At 41.0% G+C, this 17,951-nt stretch overlaps 1 protein-coding gene across 1 annotated transcript in view; it reads right to left on the bottom strand.

The window, feature by feature from the left end:
- Positions 1-4,830: 4,830 nt before the first annotated feature.
- The window catches only part of FAM53A (family with sequence similarity 53 member A), a 71,118-nt gene continuing 57,997 nt past the window's right edge, over positions 4,831-17,951 (bottom strand). Inside the window, exon 5 of the mRNA XM_042053187.1 lies at positions 4,831-6,034. Within this exon, the coding sequence (XP_041909121.1) occupies positions 5,711-6,034 (324 nt within the window). The 3' untranslated portion in view covers positions 4,831-5,710. The remainder of the gene's footprint in view (positions 6,035-17,951) is intronic.

The raw sequence follows: 17,951 nt of genomic DNA, 5'->3' as shown, positions 1-17,951 counted from the left end.
TGTCTTGTTTCAGTAGAGGATTTATATCACATAATGTTTTCAGAACTGTGCTAGAGGTAGATGGACATTGAAAAGTCCCTCAGAACTAGCAAACAGCAGAGGCAAGGCTGCCTGCAGACTCACAGTTTGCTCTCATTCACCTTTCTGCATCATGCAAGATTGTCCATTCATATAACAACATGCTCCATTTTCCATGGGAACACATCTCAGTGCATGGAAAGAGCTTTGGAAGGATGAAGCAGAGTCATGCAGCAAAATCACAAGCAAGGGCTACAGCACTGACCCTTGCTGTACCCACATGGCCATGAACTCTGACACTTCAGAAACCTGTTCAGACAGTGTCCCAAACCCTCACCTGACGCAGAGCAGCTGTAAGATGAAGAGCAAAGGAAAAAAATACAGTGCTGGGGCAGCTGAACGTCATCCCAGCCCATACCTGAGTGCTCTGGGAGTACATCCTCACTCCACGCTGCTGCAGGGAGGAGTTCAGCCAAGTCTGTTTGGGAACGTGGGACACAAGTTTTGAGTACTCTACAGAATAGCCCTCACTTCCCATTCACATCACCACTCACATCACCCAAGCTTACCTGAATCAGGAGACCACAGCTCTTTGCCCAAACTGAGGCATTGTGAAACATTTAAACTTACAGTTTGGGTTTTAAAGAGTAAGAAATGAAATGCTGCTCTAAGGAAGTTTTAAACTTGTTTCCATGGAGTTTATGCCATAATTCTCTGGCTCAAAGCACTCACAGCATAGATCTCAAAGGCATTTTACAACTGCATAAAAGCAGCACTGCTGATGGGTCCAAGAAGCTGTAGATAGTAAAAGCAGCCTCATTTTCCCTACCCAGCATTTCAACATGCCAGTGACTATTGTGATGACCAGATGGTGGTGGGAGCAGCAAGTTGGATGATGTTAACTACGCACAAACTCCAAAACAACTGATGCCCAAACTCACTTTGAAAACACACCAGAATGGGCTGCTCAGCATATGGCAGCAACGCTTCACTGAAACTGCATTTTGTGTCCTTTAAACAACTAACAAGCTCCACCAAGGGGTCCAAGGGCGAGCGGCCACAGCAAGCAGGGCCCCAGATCCTGACTATTTGATGCTTGTCCCTTTATAATGGTGATGAAAAGGTGCAGAGATGTGGTGGAAGTGTCAGCCTGCAGCTCCTAGACCAGGTCCTTTGTAAGGTGAGCATGTGCAACACATGCCACCAGCACAGCTGTGTCACCTCTTCTAATGGCAAGACCTCGAAGGAAACATCCCAGGTGATTTGCTGAGCAGCACTGGATGATTCCTAATGAAAGGATGAGCCCTGCTGTGAGAGCGCACTGTGCAACACACAGATCTAGACTTGGGTACTTTAAACAACAAACAATGCCTCATTTGCAAAATAAACACAGTGAACTGATTGAGAAAAATCATTCTGGCATCTGCCGACCTCCACTGAAGGCTTTCTAACAAAACTGTGTGTTTTCAGAGGAACTGCAGAGGCTGTCTTTACACCAACAAGTAAGCAGCAACTTCACCTGCGATTTGAAAGCAAAGGTAAATTCACTAGGCACCACCCCTCAGAATAGACCTGCATACACACAAATACGTATTTAGGTTTTTCTGAGAGATGATTTAGCCCAAAGTTACACCACAGGGGCCTGTATTCAAACAGTGCCAGCTCTGAGCAGGATCCACAGATCCCAGGTGAACATGGAAAGGAAGGAGCATGGGAGCTCCTTCCTTTCTACTCCAGAGTGCTCTCCTTGCCACCTTATTCCCAGCTTCTCTTCCTCCAGCAGTTATTTACCTTGAAACCTCTAGGGTTGCTTGCAGATGAAAGCTGCACAGATTCAGAGGAAAATGGGACAGGAAAGGACTGTGGAAAGTCAGCCAGCCATGTTCCCTGGCCCAAAGCAAGCTGAAACACAGCTATTGCTCCTGACAGATGCTTGCTCTTAACAGACCTCCATTTGTGGAATGGCTACTACTGGCTCCCCACACATCTGTTCAGTGACTCCCTACCCGTTTTTTTTTTTATTATTTGGTCTTAGAAGAAACTACCACTCATCCTAGCTACAGTTTAAGCTCCATCTACCATATGATTTCAAGCTCAGTTCTTCCAGTGCATCCTCACAAATGCCTTTTCCCACATTTTCAAGATATCAGTCATGCAACTCTCCACTGCACTTTCCTGCCCTATGTGCAGTGCCTCAAGTTGCACCTCTAAAGCACAGGATTATCTTGAATCTCACCAAATGCACCACCATTTGTGAACCCCAGCCTGAAGCTTTTCTACCACCAGCAGGACAAGCGACAGATCTTTTATCTGAAACAGTGCTCACTAGCTGGCATGACTCTGAATTTGTGCAGTTGTTTTACCATACCTAAATTTAGTGCCTTGCTTAAAAAGGATCTTGTCTTTCCCCACCATCTCCTCCCTGCTGCAACCATTTCTGCAAGTCGCCAAGACTATTTTGAATTTTAATGCTATCTTATCTTTCACATCTGTCCAGCTTCCTGTTGACTGTAGATTTAACGTGCACACTACTTTGTTATCCAGGTTGTAATAAAAATGAAAGATAAGTGACCTAGAGCAACTCCCTCAGCCCCACACAACACGGCCTTCCGTTCTGACACTGGGTGCAAGATGGAAGGAAACCACTCCCAGAGCAGAGCTGCTTACAGCCCACTCAGCTACTTCCAAGCACAATTCAGTCTCTGAAACCACACTTTCCCTTCTTGCAAACCATCCTCTGTTTGCCCAACAGCCACTAGACCATCCTATAAGCCAGTGCAAAGGTGCCATGCTCATCATCTGTGATTTTTTTAGAGCGGGACTTCAGATCTCATGGGGTGGATGCAAAGTCCAAGCCTGTCCCATCTGAAGGAAGTTTTAACCAATAATTCCTTCTGCTGTTGGTTCTCATGGGGGATTACATTGGAATCTGCAGACAAAGTGCACAGATTCCTTCCAGCAGATTTCTTCATTTGTGTCACTGCACAGCTGTTCAACTGCTTATTTTCCTGTCACCGACTAACACAAGCCTAAACTAGATAATTACTACTTCCTACTGTCATGAAATTCATTCTTCAGTATCCAAACCCACTCTTTTCTGTTTGTTTCCATGCAAGGGCTATTTAGAGTTTTAACAGCTGGCTTAGCAGGAGACTGAGTCCTATGTTACCATGAGCAAATGTATCTGTAACTTCCCTTGGGAAACCCCTTCCTACCCTGATCCTCAGGGTAGGAATGTTGGTTTGTGTTGACTGAAAACAGCACACCTACAAAAGCAATTCATTAACACCACAGGCAGGCCGTATTTCAGAGCTAGAACAAATATTATCTGGTTGTCTATCCTTGCCTTTGCTTTATCACCATCTTATTACTAGGTTCAGCTCTTGTTATTTTTTCATTGACAATGCACATCTTAACCTCTGAGGCATTTTCTTCTTTTACTTCTTCTAGGAGCTTGTCTCCTTGGGGGAGGAAGAGCTAAATGGATTGCCACATTAGCTTTCTCATTCCATGCCATTACACTTTTAACTAGTGCTTTCAAATAGGTAAATTAGCTTTTAAGTGATCCCAGTTGTACCATTGGCCTTTGCTACAATCCTGCATTAAAGCTGATTCACTTTTACTTACCTCTGCTGCTCAGTTAAGAATACACAGAGAGGAAATGCAGTTCTGCAGCCAGCAGCTGCAGTCCAGGAGTGAGTTGTGCTGTTCATTATCCACAGCATCTCATCACCACACTGTAGCACTTGTCCCATCCACCCAGGAGGGGAACTGGCTGTACCTCACTCTCTATTTCTTGAGGAAGCACCAAGACCCTCCATCACGAGATTATTCCAAATGGCTGTATATGCCAGCACCTGTATGCTCCGTGCTGCCCCAGACCGGGCATCTGTGGGGTGAGACATTCCCAACAGGAGCTTCTGAAGGAACTCAAATCTTTGCTCCAACAGCAACTCCTTTATTTACTCATCCAGAAAAAGGAGAATGATTTTCATCAACAGTGAGCGGCTTCACTTCTCCCACACAATGTGCAGTGACACATCAAGAACCCAGCAAGACTCTGCAGTGTTCTCGCACCTTACTACGCACACACACCAGTACCAACAGCACAGATCACTGCCACTTGCAGTAGGAGCCATAAAAGTAAGAAAAAAGTTTCGAGCATTTTACTGAATACCCTGAACATTAAAATTTTGTTTAGATTCAGAGTTATGTGCACTTGTTCAGTAATTAAGGGCCAATTCCCTTTACGATCCAAGGCTGACCCTAACCACATGGCTGGATCCTGTATCACACCTTGCCACAGCCTTTGGCGCATCTCTAAAGGTATTTTTTTCATATTTTAACCGTATTCCATCAGCTGACTTAAAATAGGTTGTGGTACTTTGATTTTATGGCACAAGTTCCAGTAGGAGTTGGCTCATTTAAGAACACTAACATGATGCACTCAAAGGCCATAATCTAAGTTTCCCATTTCCTATCCCCTTTAACACCATTTTGAGATCAGCTGGCCCCTTGTTGAGGAAATTTCTTTTTGTAGCTGAACTAAAAAAAATAAGTATGTGTTGCAATAGTCTGCACTGAGTGCAATGAGACATTTGAGATGATTCCAGCGTATGTAATCATTGAGACACTTTCGGGATCCAGCATGAGTTATTCCACAGCTCTCCAGACAAACCTGATGTCACTTTTGTTTCAGATGACCAGAAATCTGCCCTTCTCCTCCACCCAATTCCACACATAAGTACCACATTACAGAATCTGCCACAGACTGCACGTTTTTCACCAGTAAAATCCATAAATAGACACAAGTGCAAAGCAAAATGTCGTTTTATTTAATTCAAGGACTATTTTCCTTCTAGTATTGCTGAAGGGATCACCTCCTGGGGAATTGATCATTACAAAGTCCCTGTCTAAAAGTTCAAGTGCTCTTGTACATTCTTTTGAACCACAGAAAACGTAATGACCAAGTAAGGTGGGCAGCTACTTGCAATTTTAGCCCACCTAAATTAGCATTGCCTCAGGCTAGAAAACAATTCAAGTAGTAAAATAATGAAAAATGTTAACCTTTAAGGTCACTACCATATTTTGATCAAAAAGTCCTGAATGTATGAAAAGAACATTTGTACATGTTATGAAGTTGTTTTTTAACCAGACACTGTCAAAGATGGCAGTTAAGTATTTTGGACCAGTTGTCAACCAGATATTTAAGAGTTCTATCTGAAGGTTTATTACCAATTTTATTATGCAATTCAATTTTCACATTAAGCTCTTTAACAAAAGCAACATAGACCCGCACCAGAATCACTGTAGACAGATTTAGTTTTATAGAATGCCCTTCTGAAAATTCATTTCAAAATAGAGATGCTTTTTCTCCAGAACTGTAAAAGCCATAAAAATGCAAAATATTTGTTAGGAAATTTTTAATCAAAATTATTCCTTAATGTTCAAAATAACATTTAACCTCCTACTTTTTTTGTTGTTGTTGCTGTTGTTGTTGTCATCCACGTATTGACCAATAGACTAAACAGGTAACAATGGTTCACGTTTTTCCCCACCTGAAACATTTCTTCTAACACAGGCCCAAAGATAGGCAATACAGAGATTCAGGGACATGGATTATGCATGGCAAAGGTAATCCTCTATCACTTTAATTTAGAACAATTCTGATTCTAGCACACAACTTGGAGTCTCAGTTGTTTTCAATCTGCTCTAGGTCCAAGTCGCCACAGTCTAGAGGGAAGATTCCTTCCTCACTGCTCTCACAATCACTCGTGTCCTCGTCGCTTTCACACACTGCGTCTGCTTTCTTATAATCCCTTGTTTTGAAGCTACGTTGGCATGAGCCATGGTGCCTCCCTTCATCCAGCTGCTCTTTCATCGGGCTGGAGCCAGGGGTGATGATGTTCATAAGATCATTTGAGTCACATGGGGATGACACAATTGTCTTCATTTGTGTGTCATCATCATCATCTTCATAGTCAAGGGAGCAAAGACTTTTGGAATTTTTTAAAGTCTGCAATAAAAAAGATAAAACCATGACTATATTAACCATGACTGGACAGGAGGAACAGAACAAATTCCTTACATTGTTGAATGGTTTGAGTGTATGTACTCAAGAGTGCCACGTGTTTAAAGTAATCCTGGAAATGAGAGGCATGAAGAAAGAGGAAGAATGGTATTTACTTACAATAGTCAGGTTTTGCACAGGTATTTTGGCTATACTGATTCCCATTTGTGAGAAAAACAGTCCCCTTTTTTGTGCAGGAAGTTCCAAAACCTACCTTTGGTCAACTACATGAGGAAGCAGAGACACCCGCCCAGTTTGCTGTATTGGGTTTCTGGCAAATCCAGTGCAGAGCACTTGGTAACACCAGCATTTAGGTCAGACAGCTGCACTGCAGCCTGGTCAATTAATTTCCCCTGCAGACAATGAGCCCTCAGGCATCACCTCAGTGAGACTGTCAGGACAACTGGCACATTTGGGTAATCTCAAACAGAAGAAACCCAAGCCTCTACTGGGAGCATCTTGCTCCAGAGTCAGCTTAGTTCGTCTTTCAGTTGGATACTGTCTGAACAAGAGCTCAGGAGCAATTCTATTTAAATTCAAAGGATATTAAACCAGAGGGGCACTCATCTTTATTTATACAAAGGCAAAAGAAAAGAAACACTCAGTAAATGTGCTACCTCTGTCCCACAGATAAAGGAAAAATGCCTAAGCTCCTCATGGAGCTGTAAGGGATCCTTGGCTAGAATCCAAAGACAGCACTTAAGAAAATAAAAAACAAATATACAGAGAGCAGAACTTAGATTTTAACAAGTGAGAAACTTCCAAACTGTGCCTCATAGAAGCACCCAGTGAGAGGAAGGTGAAATAGCCAGGGCTCCTCTCAGAGGTGGTGCAAGACAGAATAACACTGATTTTCAGTCTCTCACTGGTTAAGTGACTCCAGTCTCACACACAGCAATCATTGTATTACAAGGAGATCCACAGGGAACAAGACCAACTTTCACACCCATTTCCAGCTTCCTCCCCCAATTTGTCATTTCTTAAGTATTTTATATTTATTTGAAACAGGAATATTGCAACATTCCTAGTATGCTGTATTCCAGATGCTCTTCCAGAGCACAGGGTAATGGTTCCTACTTCACCAATGCACATCAGCACCCGCATAAGGGGCTTACCAGTATCCTTGGGTATTTTTTAAACAAAACTTCACAAATTCATAAGAAATTTGAATTAGGCTTGTCTGTATACAGCTGGTTAAAAGAGGAAACCTCACTATGGGGAGGTGATTAGCCTGATCCTCACATATGGAACACCTTGCAGACAACCCCACTGCCATGCTGCAAGGTCACACAGTTCCTTGGACACACCTACATCAAATCTCCACAGAAAGCTCACGGGAGGGAAAGCTCAGGTAAAGGTAAAAAGCAGAGCACCCAAGCTTTGGAGCTCAGTCACAGCACAGGCAGGCTGAGGTGATCAGAAGCACTGCGATGGGATGGGATGGTGGTCCCCATCACTGGTACCCCTCCACAGGGAAGGCACTGCAGCAGCATTCCCTGAGCCTGCACCACGTTTAACACATCAATGCAACACATTTCTCTACTGATCAGAGGTTTGTTCTGCTCTTCTCCTGCTCAAACAGCTTTCAAACAACACACATTAGATGATTAGTTAACAAGTTATAGATCTTTCTGGCCGGAAATGTATAAGGGATAATCTAGTTTCTTTGAACAGACAAACAAGACCTCATTTAGAAGCTGATTTATGTAACTTCAAGGCCTGCATTCTAAGATCAGCTCTCAGAAAAAAAATTACTGCTGGTCATAGTTTGTCAGGAGGAATTCAAAGTCTTTGCTAGCCATGGTTAAAGCCCATACCCAATTTTGCATGTGACTAACACCAACAAGATAAATAACCCTGCATGATCAAAAAGATTTCTACTTTCAATTTTCACTCCCCTATGAAAACAGCTGTGGTATAATATACATTCCTCTTTTCAAAATGCTTCTGTATAGCTCACAGCTTATTCAAGTAGAAACATTTGAGTTTCTTTCTATGACTAACAGGTACAAATTTCTCTCATGTTTACTAAAGAGCAAACCAGTATATTTTTAAAGTAAAAAATGTTTAAGTATATTTTAATCCTAAGTCTATCTCATTCCTTTGGAAAACACAACAGGATGTGTTCTATCTCCATATAGGGGACAATATTTTCAGTTCTTTAAATTTATAGTAGGCACGGGGAAGGAAAGGGACCAAATAAAGAGAAGCTTTGAAAGTTCTGCTTTCAGTGTTTCAGAAAGGAATTCCCGAGTCCCCCTTCAAAATATCTTTTATTCAATTTACTGCTAGAAATTAATCCAACCACACAGCTGTCTTTCTAGAAGGTTTGTGTACATAAATGGAAAATTGCCTGTTAGCTGTACTGTGCTGAAACCACTTGAATGGGAACTTTTAGCCAGTTTCAACACAACAGCAAGTGCATTCAACTGGTTCTTTGTTCACCCACTTGTCACAACCTCACCAAACTAAAAATAGGTGGATTTATTATCTCACAGCACAATCCCGCTCCTTTCACAAAGCAAAAGGTAGAAATTGCAATGCATTCAGGCCCTCTGAACTGCAGCTTTCCATGTTACACTGGTACAGTACCACACCTTCCAAGCACAATTGTGCTCAGTGGGGAGCCTGCGAGTACTTGCTCAATGGTCCTCATTTTATAAAGGATGCTGGACTAGCAAGACAAAAGAGTCCACAGTTGGCAATGGATAGAACTCAATCAGCTAAAAGTATTCTTTTGTGTGATGGAAAAAAAGGAAAAAAAAAAAAAAAGAACCTCAGTTTTAAAAGAAGTGAGGCAATAAAATGTCTGAATATTAAGAAAAAAACCCCAACTTTGTACCAAAAACAATGGCAGGGAAGGAAATAAAAGAAATCTCTCTAGACCCTTGCCATACAAAGCAAACAAGAAAGGCCCAGAGCAGCTTGAAAGGAAGCTAATGTCTGTACTCTTTACTAAACCTTCAGCTCAGAAACCCGTAATACATCACTTTCCAAATATAAGAAGCAATAAAAAGGTTGTTTTTGTTTTACTAACAAAACTAGAGCATTTGCTACAGTAGTCAAGGGAAAAAATAAGACATTTATGTGCATGAAAACCTAGTGTATAATGGGAGCAGCAGTTCTCATGCTTCTCCCCCAAGCCCCCCATCATCCTCGAAGTCCACCCCTCAGCTTAGAGTGGGAGTGAAGATCCAGCTGCTCTGAAGAGGTGCAGCTGCAGCAGCTGGCACACAGTGAGGAGCAGAGGAAGCCCGAAACCACCAGGAGCTCTGAGCCCATCCTACTGCTTTCTCAGCACCTGTTACCACCACAGGATGGGCTGCTCCCTGAAGTCACAGGCTTAGGAAGAGAGGGAATTTATCAGGATAATCAGACTGGTTATCTGGCTTGCTTCCTGTCCCATCCTGCAACTTCTGCCTATGATGGCACAAGAGATGCTGCTTTAAGACTGGCACACAGGATTTCTTGACTGTTAAGGTCCCTCTACCAGATATATGAAACATGTGGCTGGTACAGTAGTCCTCATGAGGAGATTCTGGAATTTCCTGGAGTATCAGCATCTAATCCAGGAGTAAAACACTGAAGTAGCAGAACCCAAGCATGGAGCAACATGTGGCCTTTTTGTTCCTTCCCTGTATCTAGCCAGTTGATGGAGATGGGGCAAGTTAGATGGGCTGCACTTCTCCCTTGAGAGCTTCATGGGTCCTTACTTCACTTCCTTGACTTGTGTTTCCTGTAGGTTAGTGAGACTGGCTGAAAAACAAATGCCTTCACTGATGACAACGCATAGTTAAGCTTCAGATCAGAAACACCACAAACAGCACGATGTGTTCATGTCTCAGACACCAACCTGTCCCCAAAGAGGTCACAGTCGAGTCTCGGCAACAACAAAATCCAACCATGGTACAAATTCATTATTTGGAGAGACTCCATTCAGTGAAGCTAAAAGGGAGGCCTAAGGAAGGACTTTGTAAGAACTGACACAAAAGCCTGGTGCTGAGCAGCTCACAGTCACACTGAGAACAAACCATCACCTGGCTGACATCACATCCAACCACACAGATGTGAACGGTGTCCCTCCCTGTAAACTGAATTTTCACTTCATGCACCTAATTACTTATATTAATACCTTCACCTGTGACAATTTAAGTTGGAGATATGTGCAGTGTCTACTGTAAATGATTAGAAATGTCAACTGGTTGTATAGATTAAAAAATATCCCATCAGTCCTGACCCCTGCATCTTCTACTATGCATAAAGTGAAAAATAGCAAGAAATATGCTGTGTTTATTTAACAAACTATTAATCTTTCTGTAACGTAAATCTCTTGACATTTGACTCTGACTTTTCTGTCTTGAATTGCACTGAGCATTCAGGGAACACTCCAGTGTTTGCAGATAACCTTTGCTTTCAAGTAACTTGCAGCTGAGTAGAAATGTTGCTTCACTGGTACAAAGTGGTGCTGACAGGAGGAAAACAATACAGTATTCTCCAGGATGTTATGTGCTTGAGGTTTGCTAATGCACTAAAAGTTAAAACCCAAAGCTTAGTGGGAAAGAATTTCTCCCTGTTCAAACAAGAAATTAAAAGGTGTAGCAATACATTAAATTTTAGAATTCAAGTGTCTAGGAAAATACATCAGGTCCTGAAGATTTTTAAGTTACGCATTTGAAGTAAATCAAGAGAGATGTAATTTTTGTTCTTGCACCAGGTTAAAAAACAAGTAGTGAACAAAAACATTTCTATTTATGTATTATGTGGAAACAATCAAATCCCAAGAAAATTCCTGACAGCTTCACGGGCAAAATCAAATCTCTGATGAAATTGACTTTGGAACCAAAGATGCTCTTCTCTTTCTGTAGCTCTGCAGGTATCCCTCATTTTCCTGGAAATCTGACTGTACTTTTATATGTTAAAAAGGCAACGTTTATGTCATCATCTATAGCTAGGAATCAGAAAAAAAACCTGGAATACTGGATATGAATGAGAACAAGCAAACAGCCTCTAACATTCTGCCATGTAATTAGACACTAAACTATAATAACCATTCCTTTCAGCAAAGAAAGAATTACTGCTGCAATTCTTGTAGTCAAGTAAGGTGAAACTCTATTTGCAATGCCAGAGACCCAGTTAAAAATCAATACAAGCTGACAGCAATACAAGCAATATGGCTACGACTTGAAATGACAATTGTTCAGTGCTTTGTCTTCTGCTGTATCTTCAACGATTATTTCAATTTTTCAGATGTAGGTGCCCAGGAAGGGAACTGCCATCAACTCATTTCACATCAGATGCTAAACAGCATCATGATGTAATAGGCTTTCATCTCCCACTAGCCAGACTGTTCCAGATTTAAGCGTGCAGTTTTCTGGTGTAGTCTACCATGAAAGTTGATCTATTTATTGGCCTAGATATTTATGCTCATATTCTAAATTGTGCCACAGTATCCTTGTAAGTTTTGTTTATAAGCTGCAAGAACCTGTGATTTAATTTGGGTTTTTATTTAGTGCTATTAGTTGAAAAAAATAATGACTTAAAGAAATATTTAAGCAAAACACTGAATTTATCTAATTAAACTCAGTTATGCCAGAATACAAGGCTGCTCAATGTGTAAGTCTCCAAGTGAGAAAAATAAAATGCACAAAAACTGGGGGACAGGAAGGGAAATTGGGGTCCAGTTCCCTGACTGAGCACCACTGCACTCATACAGAGTTCCCAGCAATGGTGAGGTGATTTCAGAACTCAGGCACTGCAGCCTTCAGAGCTGTAAAGCAGCCTACTCACCTAGCCAGGAAACTTGTAAGACCCAATTAACATCACTGCTATCACACCACAATCCAAACAGCCAAGTTGGAGGCATGGCAGATCCCAAATACATCAGGGATTACAAATACCACAGATTGAGTTCAACCTAAAAGCCTGCTTCCCCTTGCCCCAAACTCAGACAAAAAAAATCATTCATTATGGGCACTGCACGTATGATATTAAATTTCACACTCAAACTAAATATCCTCTCAAACAAAGCATCTTTTCCTTTTAGTGATCTGAACAACTGAGAGCATCCCCAGCCCCCCTCAGAGCTAACACAGCTCACCCCTCATGTGCTTACAGACTACATGCACTCAGTGAAGTTCCAACATTATGTAACATAATAAACTAAGGAATTTAAGCAGATTAAAAAAAAGTTTGTCAGTCTAAAAGAGTTTAAACTGAATTTACTCAGCCAAACCACTACTGTCATTCCTTTAAAAATGAAATTTTGGTCTGATAGGGACAATTTAGTGCAGGAAACCCAGTGCTGGGGTTTAGCAGCTTCTACAAGTTCAGGACCATTCATCTCAGGGGTTAAGTTTCGTTTGCTTTTAAAGACAAATTGAAAGCTAAGTGAGTTAATGCAGTACTTAATGTAATACAGTCAAGAATATGATTCAACACTAGTGCTAACATGAAGAGGGTGAACATATATAGCCATTTTCCCCTTTTATAATGCCCAGATCAACATTAAACCACATTTTTAAAAGTTTACAGTATGGAATTTTAATCAAGATGTTAGCCTCTTAGATTTTCTAATTCAGTGGATTTGTGAACCTCAACCTTTTACCTTCCCTGTCTGAGTAAGTATAAATCATGCAAGCTTTTATTGTAAGAATGTGGAATTACACTCTACAAACATCAGGCCTACCTATTTCACCTGCATGTAATTAAGCAGAGAAAGTTTCAGCTATTCTTAGGACCAGTCCAGTAAGCACCTCCAGATGCTATGAATTATGCCATTAGCTACAACAGAGGGGGCTCACACAGTGGATTTAACTCTTCTGAACTGGGTGATAATCAATACAGTGCCAAAGTGAAACACAGTGACATTGCTTTGTTCAGCTGCCTAACGCAGCACAAGGCTTGGGCCAAACAGGACAATTACCAGATACAGCAGCAGCGCTCATCTGAAACGCACCGATGCATTAAAGCAGAGGTTTCTTCAAAGGCGAAGAAGCACCTCACAAAAAAATGATTCAAAAGGGCACAGAAAGAACAGGGAAAGGGCCTGGAAGATGGTTCTTGCTCTGGTCTTGCTTCAGCAACAGCTGCAGTCAGGGGTCTCTGCAGTACCACAGAAGCTTTTCTTGCCTTAAGGTAAACACTGTCTTTGCACCCCTTCATCCAGATTATTTTCCTACTCACTGCTTGACCCTAAGCACATCTCTATTATGGATAGTGAATTTATTCACCTTATGGATAGACTGAAGAGCTAGACAATGTGAAGTTGGGCCTCTACTGTGCTTGACCTGCATAAGCTCGAGAGGCTTCAGTCTGGCAAATCCAATCAGCCAACAGCACTAATGAGCAATGGTGTGATGAACAAACAGATGCACCACTTGTGTGCATACAGGGATGATAAACACATCTGGTTTTGTGGTAGGAGGACACAGAGGGAAACAATGTAAGCACATGCTCTCTCCCAGCAGAAATGATTCATGCTTTGCCAGAGTCATTCCCTCTTTTCCTATTCAAGAACTATTACCTTCCCTTTCAGAAAAGGAACAGGCTATGGAAGCAAGAAACAACTTAAACTGCTTATTACCATCTTCATTAGTAATATGACAAAATAATTTTATGAAGACTTAATTTAAACCTTATCTAATTAATACAGATGAAAGCTGCATCTATTTTTCCACATTTTAGACTGGGAAATAAGAAGGCACGTACACATCATTAACATAAGCTACACACACATCCCTGAACAGAAACAGGCACAAAAGGAGCAGCACAAGAAAACTGCTTAACAAGACTATGATTGCTTGCAGTACCATCTCTCAGTGTTCAGCATTCAGGATCCAAAAACAAAGACCACCCTGGGTAGTCAAAGCCTTCTGATGTATTATTCCTCTGACAGAAGAATTAACAGACTACAATCAGCTCTGAAACAACATAAACAAAAAAGTTAACTCCAACCCCAGGAGTTTTAATAAGTTTCTCAGTTTCTAACCAGATACACTTAGACAAGAAGAGAGAAAGCTGTAGCTGTGCTTCCACAAAACTCCAAATAATCAGTGACATTTCAAAGTTTGCTTTGCCATGCCAAACTCTGCTCTCAAGTAACAAGGTTTAACTTGACTGATTATGCACCAGAGTAACACAGGACAGGATTTGACCCTTGTGGCTTCAAAACATGACCATATTGGCTTCATTTCCTGCCATTTATGTGTCATCTATTTTTATAGAGAAGTTCTATTCCTGAGCAGTTTAGCCAAGGTCTTATTCCTTCATGACTTTGCTATGAGCTGCAAACAATTACTTTAACAACTGAATCACATATGCACCAACTGCTGCAGCACGCATCCACGTACCTACTTCTCTTAAAATTCCTGCATGTTCTTTTTTTTTTAATCCTCAGGTCCAATATTAAGTTGATATGATGGGTCAAACTTAAGAGAAATTAGAAAAGTAAACCCCAAATCCTGATTCCAATGCTGCCCTCATTAGTTACTGACAGATGTCAGACTCACCTATATTATTGGGTTATGCTAGCACTCCATCATAACTAGCATTTTAAGGGATTCTATAATTGGGCCATAAAGTTCACTTCTGCCAGGGAAGGGGGATGGGGGAAAAAAAGGGAAAACTACCCCATCATCTTGGGAACAGTTCCCCCTTCTTCAGACCAATTTTCCACTACAGAAATACTTGTCCAAAACAAAGCCTTAAGATCTTGCCATGGAAGTGCACAGAGGCACACATGGGCACAGACACACAAAGCACAAGTGCTACTATGAATCTTTTGCTCAGCTCAATGCAAAACCCACAGTTTAACAGTAAATTCTTCCAGGAGCATTAATTCAAATTGTAGGTGAACCTTTACCACTAATTATTTCCAGGGCCAAGTTAAGTTGAACACAATGCATTTGTTTAAGAACAACAGAATTAGTACCAGAGATTGAAGGTGAATGGTGCATGGACTGCATTTTGTACCTTGGTATCTGATTTTGGACTATCTATTTTTGAAATAATGTGGTTCAGGAAGTGTTCCTGACATTAAGTGACAGGACTGCTATACATTTTTAATACTAACTCAACTCGTACTAAAGCTCCTGCTTGATAAATACATTTCAGACAAGTTTGTTTATTGGTTCAAATACCAAAGCTGACAACATGTCAGCAGTTGAGGCTCACTTTGTTTTTTTAAAAGCCAGGAAACCATATATGTGGTCCTTTATCCTTCAGTACAAGAGATGTTTTAAAATACATCAAACCAAGTCAGAGGAGAAGCAAAGTATACACAGCTTGTGTAAGACAGAGTCAGCACTGAGATTCCTAAAACATTGAGGTAACACTAAAACTGAGCTCAACCTCTCATTGTACGGCCTCAGTTTTCCTCTATTGTGCGGTAAACCCAGAGTTTGCATGAAAAAGCTGAAACATTCAAAAAACTGCATTCAATTATTACATGTGCTTTATTTCGAACATGAGCATTTGTTTATGCTACCCCAGCTTGCAAACTTCCTAGCATACCATGAAGGACTTCTAAGTTTTAGTCACATGGTTATTACTATAAAGAAAACTGAAATCAAGAAACTCATCAGAAATCTCATTTATTTAAATTTCCTTTTCTGCTAATACTTAAGTTTTATTGCAAAGCACATGTCATCATCAGCATAAAAATAAATGAGTACTTCCAAGTATAGGAACAGATGAGCTATTTGATTATCTGCAGCTCACCTTAACACTAAACCATCACCTCCCAGATCACTTATGCAGAAAACATCACCTTATTAACTATATTCCATTAAACGTTGCACCTAACAGCAACTTAAGAACAGAACAAACTTCCCTTCAATTTGTATGTACTTGAAAAAGCATGTAAACAAGTCAGTATTTCCCATCCTAATGGAAGAATTGACATCTCTAAGTGATGTAGAGAAATTCCCATCAGTTCATTTTCACAGTCCTGAGATATCTGTTCTGTTTTTATCACACATATGCACCAGTGCATAGATGCAGCAGGAACTGATCTACACAACACAAGACTAACAAAAGACAAAGTGACAGTTAAACCTTCCACTTTTCCAAGTGATTTTAATAAACCTCTCTGCAGAGAAAAGCCTCAGGTGAATCAACTTGGTTTAAGGTCTCTTTTAGATGATGATGCATCAAGTCAGAAAGTGACTGTCAAAAAGCAAGGAAGTTTCACAACAGATAACAGAGTATGGAAGAACAAAGTCTAGTTTGGGAGTTAAGTCCTTGCATTCAGGTACCATAAAAATGTACTAATCTATTAATTTCATTAACATGTTATTAAAAAAATACTGCATATTTAAAGAACCCTCTCCCCAAATTACCCTGAGTTAAAGTCAAAGACATACAACTTCTTTTACTAATAAATTTCAGAAGATTACACTGGGATTTTATTTTTTGCCAAAAAAATGTGGGGAAAGTTCCTGTATCAAAGATGAAACATTACTCGACACTTCTGCTAGCCATCATCTTTTGCAATTTAGAGCAAGGGAAAAAAATAACTTAATCCCCTGCCACCTGCCAAAACCCAGATGGTAAAACCTGAGAAAAGTGCTCTCACCTCTCTTTAAACCCTCTGGTGCAGCTTAGGCACATTAACTAAAAGTACTCTATATTTAACACTAAACCATAGCTCTAAACTCAGTATTGTATTGTTTTTGAAACAACATCACCAATAATTTAAGCATAATCCAATTTTCTGATGGGATAAGTAATAATTAAAAAAGAAATATCCACAGCTGGCTGAAACCTGACATGTGATTCAATAGATGGCCCCTTTCTTATAATGTCAAATGCAGCTGGTCTGGTACTCATTAGCTCTTTCAGCAACGTATACTTATTGTACATACAGGAACTTGCCAGAAAGGAAAAGCAACTCTGCAGCAGATATTAAGCTGCCTCCTCTTCTTCTTAGCACAGTGCTTACAGAAAAGTACCGTAAATATACACACGAAGCTGACTGCAGGTATGGCAAAGCAACACAGTGCTGAGCAGCTCTGGGTATCTGCAAGACATTTGTTACAGAATCCATTCACAAAAGAGGGGGGAAAACCTCCATCCTTAATGAGATTTCCTTTTCTTCACTCTCCTCAGGGAGAGGGCTTATACTCCCTCACTGTCAGAGCACAGGGCACCTCCAGCACAAGGGCTCACTTCATTAAATGCCATTTCGGGCCTAATTTCACATTGTGACCCACTCTGCCGAGGCAAAGAAAGCAAAACGCCAGATGCTCTCTGTGCCTGCTACCTCAGCAGCGTTTCATTCACTGCTCCAAAAAACTTCCAGGCACCCATTCAAAACCAAGTACCCCCAGCCTGGTCTGTCCTGTCACAGGACAAAGTGCTGGCTTGTCTTCAGCTTACTTTTGACGCTTGCCTATCATCTCCCAGCCCAGCCTACTCCTATCTCCTTTCCTTCTTCCCAAGCCTGCTGGAATTTGAACTTTAAATGGACGCCCTCCGTGGCAACAATAGATAAAAAAGGAGCCTTTGATTGTTCATGCGTTGCAGAAAAGAAAGGAGGAGATTCATCCTGGCTGCGACCTAGCAGGAACTCATCAAGCACGGCTCCCCTTCCATTGCAATGGGATGCCTGAGCCTGGAGCTACTCATTCAAGCTCCCTGCATCTATGTTTCCATTCAAAGAGGATGAATTCTTCAGGTTTCCCCTGAAGGAATTAAATGTTGATCTGTGAATGAAGAACACCACCAAGCTTGGAAAGTTGCCAAAAGGTTCTGTAACACTCAGCAGTTTGGACTTAATTCAATACTTATTGATACCTAGCAGGATTTATAGCTACATTATTTATAAGGGGGGGGGGGGGGGGGAAAAAAAAGACCCATATTTAAC

Source organism: Corvus kubaryi, unplaced genomic scaffold, assembly GCF_017639235.1.
Source record: "Corvus kubaryi isolate FWS band 111438036 unplaced genomic scaffold, C.kubaryi_AGA036_p1.0 split1-131, whole genome shotgun sequence".
Classification (NCBI taxonomy): domain Eukaryota; kingdom Metazoa; phylum Chordata; class Aves; order Passeriformes; family Corvidae; genus Corvus; species Corvus kubaryi.
The sequence above is the reverse complement of the archived record's forward strand: the minus strand, read 5'-3'. Positions and strand labels throughout refer to the sequence as shown.